The sequence below is a fragment of the Equus caballus genome, chromosome 17, assembly GCF_041296265.1.
Source record: "Equus caballus isolate H_3958 breed thoroughbred chromosome 17, TB-T2T, whole genome shotgun sequence".
Taxonomy (NCBI): domain Eukaryota; kingdom Metazoa; phylum Chordata; class Mammalia; order Perissodactyla; family Equidae; genus Equus; species Equus caballus.
Genome location: NC_091700.1, coordinates 42,081,865 through 42,094,065, shown reverse-complemented (window position 1 = coordinate 42,094,065; position 12,201 = coordinate 42,081,865). Strand labels below are relative to the sequence as shown.

General features: G+C 38.7%; 1 protein-coding gene across 6 annotated transcripts in view; it reads left to right on the top strand.

The window, feature by feature from the left end:
- The window catches only part of PHF11 (PHD finger protein 11), a 29,142-nt gene that overhangs the window by 2,067 nt on the left and 14,874 nt on the right, over positions 1-12,201 (top strand). For 2 of the 6 annotated variants that reach the window (XR_011427486.1, NM_001389498.1), the window contains exons 2-3: positions 5,918-6,039; positions 11,396-11,503. Coding sequence is in view for 5 of the 6 variants with exons in the window: in NM_001389498.1 (NP_001376427.1) it covers positions 5,918-6,039; positions 11,396-11,503 (230 nt within the window). In the remaining variant the exon portion in view is untranslated. Of the gene's footprint in view, positions 1-4,577; positions 4,701-5,917; positions 6,040-11,395; positions 11,504-12,201 lie in introns of all 6 variants that reach the window. The other 4 variants (XM_070239292.1, XM_070239293.1, XM_070239290.1 and 1 more) reach the window with 4 other exon arrangements.

Here is a 12,201-nt window from a genome sequence, read left to right as displayed (position 1 = left end):
CCCCTGCCCATCTTGATGACTCTGCCACCCCTCACAGCCTGTGTGTCCCCTACGCCCCCAAACCTGTCCATGCCTCAAGGTCTTTCTGTTTGCATCCCATTTCTCACTTCTGCGCCATATTCAAATCTCTACTGAAATGTATTCTCCACAGCTTTGCCTGCCCATCCTATTTAATAGAGCACTCCACCCCTGCCCTCATTACTCTCTACCTCCTTCCCCTGCTCTATTTTTCTTCATAGCACTTATCACTACCTGAAGAAAAATACTTGTTTGATGTCTGTCTCTACTACTAGAATGTAAGTTCCATGAGAGTTGAAACTCTCATCTTGTTCTCTGATTTATTTCTAGTGCCTAGAACAGTACCAGGTAGGTTCTCATTAAGTATTTGTTGAAGGAATGAATGGGCTTGTATGTACCACTAGGGGGCTCAGCTTCTCTTCTGTAGGTGAACGAGAGGGGTGGTTAACAGGAGAGACACATGAGCAGTTGTGCATTTTAGATAGATCACTCTGGCAGCAACAAGAAGAGTGGAGTCATGACAAGGAAAGCAGAGGCAGGGAGATGAGATTACCAGAATGGACCAGGCGAAAGACAGGGCAGGGCAGTCCACCTTCCACCACTGCTGCCAAAACTCTCTTTCTCTTAAACACACGTGTGCATACGCACATCCGTACATAATGTGCCTACACACAGAGAGATCAGGTCATGGTACTTCCAGTCGTAATTAGGACTTGTTGGCTGCAAATAGTACAAAAGCAACTTGATCTAATTTAGGCAAAAGGGATGCTTGTTACTGAGAAGCAGGGAGACCAGATTTACAGACCCCCGGAGCATGGATGCTGTAGCATTTTCCAGAAAGGGCCAGGAATTAGGACCTGAGAAACCATCATAAACTGACAGCATTCTCCTCTGTCTCTTATTTCTGCATCTCTTAGCATATCTGCTTTGTTCTTTTCTTTCTTTGGTCCAGTTTTCCTGGTAATGGGAAAGAGGATACTGCCTTCACAGCCTCCCAGTTTTTATATCTCCTTCTTCAAGAAACCAGCCCAATCCGAACTAAAATTTTCTTTTCTGAAGTCTCTATATCTGAGAGATGGGCAGGTTGGTCCTCTGGGACTGTCAGCTGTGCCTAGGGAAATCAAGTCACATGATACAAACATCCCTGCTGGCGATCATCCCTGTGTATGATAGTGAGCTAGATCGATACCCTAAAGAAGTCCACTGAATATCCTACCCCTTGGCTGCCCACTGCCTCTGCCCCACAAGATAGTTATCGGTATTCCTGTTCATACATTCTAAAGCTGTCCCCAGTAATGTATTCTGATTATCCCAAATACTTATTCAGTCACACTTAACTTCTCCCAAAGTTATAGCCGGTCACATCATCCAGAGACATTGTGATGGAGCCCTTCATTTTCCAAGTGTATTACCAAGTTCATTACCAAGCCTCTAAGTAATGTCTACTCTTCCTCTGTTTTGGTCTTCATCCTTCGGGTGTGCAGTCACTGGACTCAGTGATAAAGTTGACTTTTCTCACTCCTCTGATATACAGTGGAAGAACTAAAATAGTAAACTGCAATAAAAACTATTGATCAAAGGAGAAAAAAGGAAGAAATTTCCAAGCCATCACTATAAATTGGTTGCCAGTCAAAAACATAGACCATACCCTACTGGAAGGGGATTGTAAATGGAATTATAGGATTAATGAAACTTATTCCATCAGTTTCACTCATATCTTCAGTGGCAGAATGTGTTCCTTGGCTATCTTATCTGCCTACCCCAGATTCTGTCCTCTGGGTAGGTTGCCTTTATCTGGTGGGCTTTAAGACCATCTCTGGGAAGAGAAGAATTGAGAAGACACCCCTGAACCCCTGCAGAGGGTGTGGCCTTAACAATCCCTTCCCAGATGGAGCTGGGCGTGGACATTGCTGAGGAACCAAGATTCACTGTGTTGGTTTGAGTTAGTCATAGTTCATGTGTTTGTGGCTTGTAATTTTTCTGCAGCTTCATTCTGGAAAACCTTTTGTGGCTGCCAGTTACATTTTTGAGAATTCTTGTCGAGTCTGTCTCTGTGAGTCCTCAGGCCTGCTAGACCCTGTAGAAGGACCCTGGGGAGCCCTGCTGATCATCAGTTTTCTTGGTCTCACCTATTGATGGAAACCAATGGGCTCTTCCCTAAAATGCCCTAGCCCCCGTGATTCACCTGTCTCTCTCATTGTCTGAATCTATACAGTTCCTGAGTTCACATGGTGAGAGATATCAAGTTAGCCAAATGTATTTGGTTCCTGAGTTTTGGATAACTCATAGAAAGCATTCAGATAGTGAGGGATGCCTGTCTCCGTAAAAGCCTCTATCGTGACTCCCCCAACTACAGAGAGTTATGTACATCCTTCAGTCTAGAAGAGTAAACGGGCTAGAAGAGCCAAGATCTTTTAGGAAAACTGTGATGAGGGGGCATTTTAGCAGGAAAAAGCCATAGGGGGGAGCCTGTGTGTCCCTCCCTCGGTTTTTGTCCGTCAGCAACTGGGAACAAACTCCAGGTCAGAGCATAGCAGTGTTGCCACCACCTCCCTATTCCCAGGTACCAAGACCCTAGGAGCCTGCCGACTTGGGAGTGCAGCTCAGACAGGCACAGAGTCCCCAGAGCAAGCACAGGGGGCCATGCTCAGGGACCAGCGGCCTGACAGCTTAGCCTAATGCAGCCCGCCTGTCTGAAGGTCCGGCTTTGCACAGGAAAAGATGATGCTGCACAGAAATGTCCAGCTCTTGTACAACAAGGGACACTGCGCCTCCTGTCAAACATCATATTATTTTACTAGGGAATTTTTAAAGGGAATTTTAGCACTAGTAATTTAACTGACACTTGTTTTTAGCCTGTGCTTTACACATTTTAATGTCCAGTTTGAGTGTTCTTTTAAATAAGAACACAGTATTCTATCAAAGTAGGTTTGGGGCTCAAGGTGAATAAAATTTGGGTTTTTTTTTTTTCTGGTTTTCATCCTAGGACAGAGACTTTGTGTTGTTAAGTTATTAAAATATGTTCTAAAGCATTGAAAATTTTAAAGTCTGGTATTGGTGGAGGAAGTGACAGGTCAATCGAAAAATAGAAGTACAGGAAAAAACCCAAATATATATAATACTTAAATATGTGAAAAGGAGATTTTAAATTCAGTGACTCATGATTATGAAAATAAGTTAGAGCCCCATCTCGTATTTTATAATAAAATAAATTTCATATTAATACATAATGTAACAAAATAAAAATTCTAGAAGAAGAGAGGTGTTTTCTAGATTGTGTCCCCCTCACCTAAGAGCAGACACTGTGGAAGATTGATAATAATTTTATCAAATAAAACATTTAAACATTCTGTATATCGAAGAACATTATAAACAAAGTTAAAAGATCACATTTTGACCAATGAAGGTTTAATATCCTGAATACATGACAAGCTCTTATAAATCAATAAAAGAAAGTAGAGAATAATCCACTAAAAAACTGGGCTGGGACATCAGTGCCAGAAAAGAAATGCAAATGCCACCTTATGGTATATTAAATTCATTATTATAGATTATGATCCACTTCTCTCTGCACTTCATGCTCTTTCCTTTGGCATGGTCATCCAATCTTCTGTCCTAGAAATACTTTTATAATATGTTTTAAATCAGGTAGACAGATACCCTTTCAATTTTTTTTCAAAGTTTTCTTCACTGTCCATGCCCATTTATTTTCCAAATAATCAGGTTTTTTTTCAAGTTCTTTAAAATAACCTTCTTGGGATCTAAGTTGAAATGACATTAAACCTAAAACTTATTTGGGGTAGAAGTGACAACATTATAATGTCCAGCCTTCCTATCCAGGAGCTCACTATTTTTCTTTATGTCACAGTGAGATTGAGCTTCTTAAAACAACTCTTTCGTCATGTTATGCCCCTGCTCAAAAACCCTTCCTGGCAACCTTTCACCATATTTCTCAAATTCTTTTCCAGCTTCCTTTGCACAGACTCTCCTCTTCAGCCTGGCTGGTTTTCTGTCTTGGCCTTTTCCCCCATCACTGCTTCTGTGGGCAACGTCCCTCCCACCCCCGTTCCCCTTTCTCTCCATCTCCAGGTTGTACCAGCTCAAGGCCCAGGGCCATGACAGCACTCCATCCCACAGGGAGCCCTTCCTCCTCTGTCTCCAGAGCATGTATTTTAGTTCTCACTCAATTAGCAGTTATATTACCTTGTGGCATTGATTCTGTTATTTTATTTTCCTAATTGCTATTTGGTCTCCTTGTTTATTTTGTAAGCTGCTTGAAGGCAACAATTCCGTCTCATATTTCTGTATATCCTCTGCTGTGCTGTTCCACACAGTAGCCACTTACCATATCTGGCTATTGAGCGCTTAAAACATGGCTCATCCGATTGAAAAATGCTGTGAGCACAAAATACACTGGGTTTCAAAGACTCACTACAAAAGAATGACTTAATTTTTATATTGATTAAATGCTGAAAGGCTAATATTTTAAATATATTTGGTTGAATAAAGCATATTATTAAAATTAATTTCATCTGTGTCTTTTTGCTTTTTTTCATGAGATGCCTAGAAGTTTGTCAGCTACACCTGTGGCTCACATTTGTGGCTCACACTATGTTTCTGTTGGACATTCTGTTGGAAAGCATGGGTCCGGAGCATCCGGCACAGTGACTCTCCTGCAAGAGGTGCTCCCAAATCGGTGGTTGGTTGACAAATGCAAAGAAGAAGCTAGCCCATTTCATTTCATCTGAAAGAATTTCCCTCAATGTCCCTGCTTTTTCCTGGTTGGGTGGGAGCCGGAGTACTAATCTGTATCCCCACTGTGAGGTAGGACCCAAATCCAGGCAACAGGAATTAATAAAGAAGAAATTCATCGGAGCGTGAAATAAATGCTAGCTCCAAAGTGCAGTCTTCTGGCTTTGTGAAATGCAAGACCTAATTTAAGAGAGATGCCAAGAGATCGTACACTTTTGAATAACAAAAAGGACTTTTAGGAGCCCCTTATGTGGTTAACCGCATCTAAATGTCAAACTTTCACCACTAAATGATAAAATAAATCTTTGTTTCAAAACGAGAATTTGACGATTAAATATAAAAGCTGTTTTCTACTACAGAAAAACAAGTAAATAAGAGGAGGAGCATTGGAAGGGACAAAGAAATGTTAAATGGATGCTGTGGTCAAATTAATAGCCAACTAGTAGGTTAGCGAGGGTTACCTCTCACTGACACCCCCAGTGGGATATTGGGAACAGCTAGCTTTTTCCTCCCTCTCTCTGCCTCTTCCCTGTTCTTCCTAGCTCTCCTTCTCTTAGATTTCTTTCCTTTCTTCCATTCCGCTCTTTTTAAAGCGAAATCTATTTTCTACCTTCGTGTCTCTTTCTCTCCTATCGTCTTATAATACTAGAGTAAAGCATGTTTAAATTAAAGTACATTGCTCATCTACTTCTTTGATTCACCTAAATGTATTTTGGAATATAGTATGACGTAAGGATCTAAAACAAATTTTTTTTACAGGTAGTTAACAAGAGCTCTATTTCTTGGATACACCATTGTTTTCTTGTTGATTTGTAATGATAATGATAATTATTATTGAGAGGTTATTATAGGCCAGGCAATGTTTTGAGAGCTTTGTATTTAAATTCCTGGTCATGTTTCCTGAATAAAGGTTTTCCTCATCTTTAAGCATTTTAAATGAATTCAGTTATTTTTTTCTTTTCTTTTGTTAAGCCATTAAAAAAAATACAAAGTAAGTTGCTTTTCCAGTTGGGTCCTGATTTTCTTTTCCCCCTAGAAGTTGAGAATCATAAAAACAAGTGCCCTGGTTTCTACTTTAAGACTGGTGGAAGTTATGAAGACCAAGAAACTCCACTTTTCCCTTTCTTATCAGGGATGTTACTTATAGGTGTCTTTCAGGTTACAGAAAAGATGGAAAAAAGGAACTGTGCACTCTGCCCCAAAGACCTCGAGTGTAGTGTCATGTATTTTGCACGATCAGAGAATATAGCTGCGCATGAAAATTGTTTGGTAAGTTACTTGAAAACACATGAGTTCTTTTAGGGAACGAGATACCGAAATAGATAAATGGTACTTTGGATACAAAGAATGACTAGTGGCTATGGTTTGAGCTTTTAAGTGAGGATTTGGGGATCATGTTTTTCTAATTTTTAAACTGTTTCAGATTTTATCACCTCATGATTACTTTTATTTGTAACTGATCAAACAACGAATTATGATGAAGAAGCTTCTTTAAAGATATTTTAATGACATATTTCAAATATAACAGATACTCATAGACATTTCACCCAGATTTGTAAAATTATGATATTTGCTTCAGCTTGATTTTTTTTAAAGAAATTAAACATAGTTAATGACTTTTTACTTCTTTCTATTCCCCACTCTCCATCCCTCCCCAGAGGTAATTGCTGTCACAAATTTAGTGATTCTTATTATTTTGTGTTTTTAATTTTATGCTCCCACCACATATATTTAAATATTTGTAAGCAAGATATGGTAATTGTTTTACATGTTCGTGGACTTTATAGAATTTTTATCGTTCTTTGGGTTATTGAGATTTATCCGTGTTGATAAACGTAGCTCTAAGTCTTTAATTTTAAATGTTACAGTATTCCATTTCATGACTATATCACTATTTAACTATTCTCCTGTGAATGAGCATTTAGGTTTTTCCAGTTTTTTTCTGTGACTTACCAGCTGTCGTGAACATCCTTGTATAGCTCTCCTAATTCACAGGAGAATTTCTCTGATCTAGGGCACGTAGCTGAAAGCAGAACTGCTGGACACAGGGAGGGAGCGCTTTGCACCTCATAAATGCGCCAAATTGCTATCCAAAGGGATTGTACCAAGTTTAGCTCCCACTGCTGTTTCAGAGTTCGTTCCTCTTCTTCCTTGCCAACACTTGACATTATGAGATTTTGGTTTTTTCCTCTCTGTTGAGTGTGAAATGGTCTCTCATTGTTTTCACTTGCAGTCCCTAGGTTACTAGCCGGGTTGCACCTGGTTGGCTGTGCTTTTGTGTGCTTCTGTTTTTCGCTTCTGTGACTTGTGTTCATAGACTACACTTTATCTTTGAGAAGTTGGTTTTTCTTATACTTATTTATTTAAAAATAAATAGATGCTAATTCTTTATTATATATTTTGGCTTTTAATTTTATTTATATTTTCTTTCAGAAAAGCTTATAATGAAGTTAAATTCATTATTATTTTCGTTTATAATTTATAGGATTTTTTTTCTGCTAAGAAATTCTTTTCCATACTAAGGTTCTTTTTTCCCAAAAGTTTTAAAATTTTGCTATTCTTATTTAGCTTCTTAATCCAGCTGGAATTTATTTGGACTGCCATGTAAAGTAGGGATCTACTTTTATTTTTTTTCATTTAATTAATCACTTTTCCCAGTACTGTTTATTGAATAATCTATCCTTTCCTCACCAATTTGTAGTGATAATAATGATTACCATTGTTATTATTTGGTGTTTGCCGTGCGTAAGGTAATGTTCTGGGAATTTAACCTATGTTAGACTATTGATCCTCACAACCTTAAGAGGTTGTGTCTGGCTGCACGCCTACTGAGCAGTGCGGGATAGGTTGCAGAGAGACTAAAGAAAACACTGGAGACAGCATATGAGATGTAAAGGTTTATTGGGTCTTACTTACAGGGAGTGTCCAGGAGCGGCCTGCTGGACGGAGTTGTACACCTGCACTCTCGACCATGAACAGGGAGGGGTTACTTATATAGGCAGGGGAAGAAAAGGCTGTGTGCTTGCCAAGAGGGACTGTCCTTGCATGGCTGCATTGCAGGGATCAGTAGCTCTGGGGGAAGGGCTCTATGTCCCCTCAGAATGTGATTTCATTGAGAGAAAGTTACAATACCCAACAGTTGGTGTCCTGCCCAGAAGGGGGCCAGAAGGACCCATGGTTAAGGTAGGACACATAGGCTAGTGCCCCTACAGGTAGGTTATTATGCCCAAACTAAAGAGGAAACAACTGAGACACAGAGAAATTAAGTCACTTGCCCAAGGTCACACAGCTGTAAGTGACTGAGCAAGGATTCTCACCCAAGATGTCTAATTCTGGAACCCTCACGCTTATCCACTGTGCTAACAACGTGATATATTGCACGTGCACAGATCTGTTTCTGGCTCTCTATTCTGTTGCATTGATCACTGTGTGTACACCTGAGCTGGTACAACACTGTCTTAATTACTATGATTTTATGATAAGCTTTGACTGCTTTTTTTGGCACATTGAATTTTTGGATCAGCTTATCAGGTTTCACAAATATTCCTCGTGGAATTTTAACTGGAATTCCATTGAATTTATAGATGAATTTGGGAAAAAACAGACACCCTCATGATAAATGAGTCTTTTTATATAGTAACAGGGTCTGTCTCTTCAATTATTCATGTCTTCTTTTATGAATTTCAAAAACGTTCAGTAAGTTTTTGTCTGTAGAGGTCTATAATTTTGGGTTAGGCTTATTCCTGGCTTTGTTTTTTTTGTTTTTATGTTAATTTTTCCTAATAGCGCTTTTCAAAATGTGCTATTATTGGTATATACAGACACTATTGATTTTTTTTATTGATCTTGTCCAACAATCTTACCAAACTCTTATTAGTTCTTAAAATCTTTATATTCATCTGGATATTTTATTTAGACAATCCTCATTTGTAAATAAAGATGATTTTATTTTTTTCCTTGTAGTTTTTGGGCCTCTTTTTCTTGTTTTATTGCATTTTTCTGGAACATTCTGTCATAGTGGTGATTAGAAGCATTTAAAGTAGGGAGCCTCATCTTGTTTCTTATATCAACGGAATACTTCTAAGATCTTATTAAATTTGTGTATACTTTAGGTTTTTAGTACTTTGACTTTATTAAAATAAGGAAGTTCTAGTTTGCTAAAATTTACAGTATTGAATTTATGAAACAGTTTTTCTCACATTTATTGCAATGATCTTCTGGATTCTTTTCTTCTCTTTCTCTAGCCATGCACAATGCTGGATGCTTTATCTTTTTTTTTATGTACACAGTTTGATGGTTTTTTTTAAATGTCAAACTTACTGAAAAGCTGCACAAACAGTGTAAAGAACTTTTTTTGCTGTTGGCACCATCTGAAATTAAATTGAAACATGGTGTGTTATCTTTCCCAAATACTTTTAGTGTGTATTTCCTACAAACAAGAACATTCTCTCACATAATCACAATATAATCATCAAAATCAGGAAATTAACATTAATATAGGGACCAGCCCCGTGGCCGAGTGGTTAAGTCCGCTTGCCACTTTGGTGGCCCAGGGTTTCATCGGTTCAGATCCTGGGCGTGGACATGGCACCGCTCACCAGGCCATGCTGAGGCGGCGTCCCACATAGCACAACCAGAGGCACTCACAACTAGAATATACAACTATGTACTGAGGAGCTTTGGGGAGAAGAAGAGGGAAAAAAAAGAAAGATTGGCAACAGATGTTAGCTCAGGTGCCAATCTTTAAAAAAAAAGAAAAATTAAATATATTATTACTGCCTAATCCTCAAACCACTCAGGTTTCACCTACTCTTGTAGTAACGTACTTTATAACAAGGATTCCAGTTCGCAGTTGCATTTGGTTTTCGTGTCTCAAATTTTCTCCTTTTAATCTGTTAGTAATATGTTTTCTGCTGTTAAACCATTCTGAGATTAACACCAGTTGATTATGATGTTTTATTCTAATATACTATTAATGTTAATTTGATACTATCTTTAGTTAACTTTATTGGTATAATTTACATAAAACAAAATGCTCTCATTTTAATATACAGTTCGGAAAGTTTTAAGACATTTATTTACCAATGTAACCACCACCATCATCAAGATATAGAATATTTCTGTTACCCCAGAAGGTACCTTCATGCCTCCTTGGAATCAGTTCCTCCCCACCCCCAGTCCCTGTAGATGGATCTTGTCTTTTCTCGAATCTTATATGAAAGGAATCCTACAGTATGTATTCTTTAGTGTCTGGCTTCTTTAGCTTAGCACAGTATTTGGAGATTCTTCTGTGTTGTTACATGTATCTGTATTTCGTTCCTTTTTATTTCTGCATAGTATTCCATTGTATGGATATATCACAGTTTGGCTATCCATTCACCTGTTGATAGACATATGTGTTATTTCCAGCTTGGGGATATTAGGATAAATCTGCTATGAACATCTGTATGTGAGACTTTGTGTGGACATAGGCTTTTACTTCTCTTGAGTGAATATAAGAGGAATGCTGGATTATAAAGTAAGTGCTTTAACTATAAAGGTGATTGCATCATTTTATACTTCTACCAGCAATATGTAAGAGTTTCATTTGTTCCACATCCTCATTGACACTTGGTATTTTCAGTCTTTTTAATTTTAGCCATTCTAATGAATATATATTGGTATCTCATTGTGATTTCAGTTTGCCTGAGGGTTAATGATATTGAGTATCTTTTCAGGTGCTTATTCGCCATTTATCACTCTCCTTCTATGAAGTGTCTCTTCAAGTTTTTTCCTATTTTTAGTTGAATTTTTTTGTCTTATTATTGAGTTGTAAGAGCTTTTCCCTTATTCTGGATACAAGTCTTTTGTCAGATATCCATATTGAGAATATTTTCTCCCAGTCACTTGCTTACATTTTTGTTTTCTTAGCAATGTCTTTCAAAGAGCAAAAAGTTTTAACTTTGATGAAGTCCAACTTAACTTTTTCTTTATAGTTTCTGCTTTTTATAAGAAATCTTGGCCTATGCCAATATCACAAAAATTCTCTCTGGTTTTTCATGTCCTTTGTTATTTGAGTATATGAGTAATGTTGATCTTCAGTTCAGAGGTAGGTTGGATTCTTGGGGTTTCAAGTAACACACAGAAACTTGAGCCAACCTAAACATAAAAGGGGCTTTGTAGTAAGGTTGCAGAGGCATTTCATGGCTCCTAAAGTCAGGCACGCAGGCAGGTGTAAAAAGCAGGAGCTTGAAAGATGCCAGGAACCCAGGATGTCCTCTCTCACCCTCATTTTTGTTTTTCTCTCTTTGCAGAGTGGCTTGCTCTGACCATTTAGCTCAGAGCCTATTCCATTCCCCTAGGATAGGGAATCTGATTGGCCTGGCTTGGGGTCAGGGCCCCAACCAGGTCCACTTAGCCATTAGGGGTCTGGGTTATGCAGTATAAAACATGCCCGGGGATCAGGGCCACTCCCAAAGAAAAGTAGGGTGGCTTGTGATCTGCTCACACACCCCAAAAGGTGGTCACTGTTCTACCCCCAATCCATCTTCCACTCCTAATGAGTTCTTTTTGGTACTATTTTCTGACTTGTAGCTTTCAACATTACTTTGTGCATACTCTGGATTTTTTTTTTCCCAATCTGCAGCTATATTCTTCAGCACTTGTGGAATGTGAGGATCATGATTCACATAATGCTGATAGAAATTTTGATGTGAAATCAGTAAAGAAAGAAATCAAGAGAGGAAGCAAGTTGGTACGTATGAAAGATTTTTTTACTTATATAAGGTGAACAGACCCTCAGGGGGTGCCTTCAAAAGAAAGTCTGTTTGATTGATAAACCAGGGGTAGAGATGCATCTTGGCAAGCTGAAAAATGTAGGACCTGTACTGGAAACTTAGATTTGACTGAGAATGTAATATTTTAAAATAAACTACCACACTTTTTATCAGCAAAGTAAATCTTAGTTAGAATGCTTTTGGTTGTAAGTAGAAGGAACCCCAACTCAAACTGGCTTTAATAAAAAGAATTCTTATTTTCTCACTTAGCCAGAGGAAAAACTGGCTTCAAGGTTGGTTGATTCAGTGGCTCAATTATGTTATCAAGGGCCCGTCATCCTTCCTGCCCACAACATCACCTGGTCCCTTTGTGATTACAGGTGGCTACAGGCAGCAACTGAAGAGTCAGGCTTTCTTGTTCCTGTCTAGTGAAAGAGAAAGTTCATCCCCAAGCATGGAATAAGAGCCCTTGCCCTTCCAAAAGTTTAATTAGGCTGCTCCCCTCTTCCTGCACTAGTTGCTAGAGGTGAGCATAACTAATCAGATCTACCCTTGGAGCTGGGGTCAGCTCCCTGTGGGAAGGAAGAACGCTGAGTAGTTACCCTACTGGGTCCATTACAGTAGACTTCCTCTATCAAAGGCTCTTCACAGCTTAACAAGCAGTACGGCAAGAGTG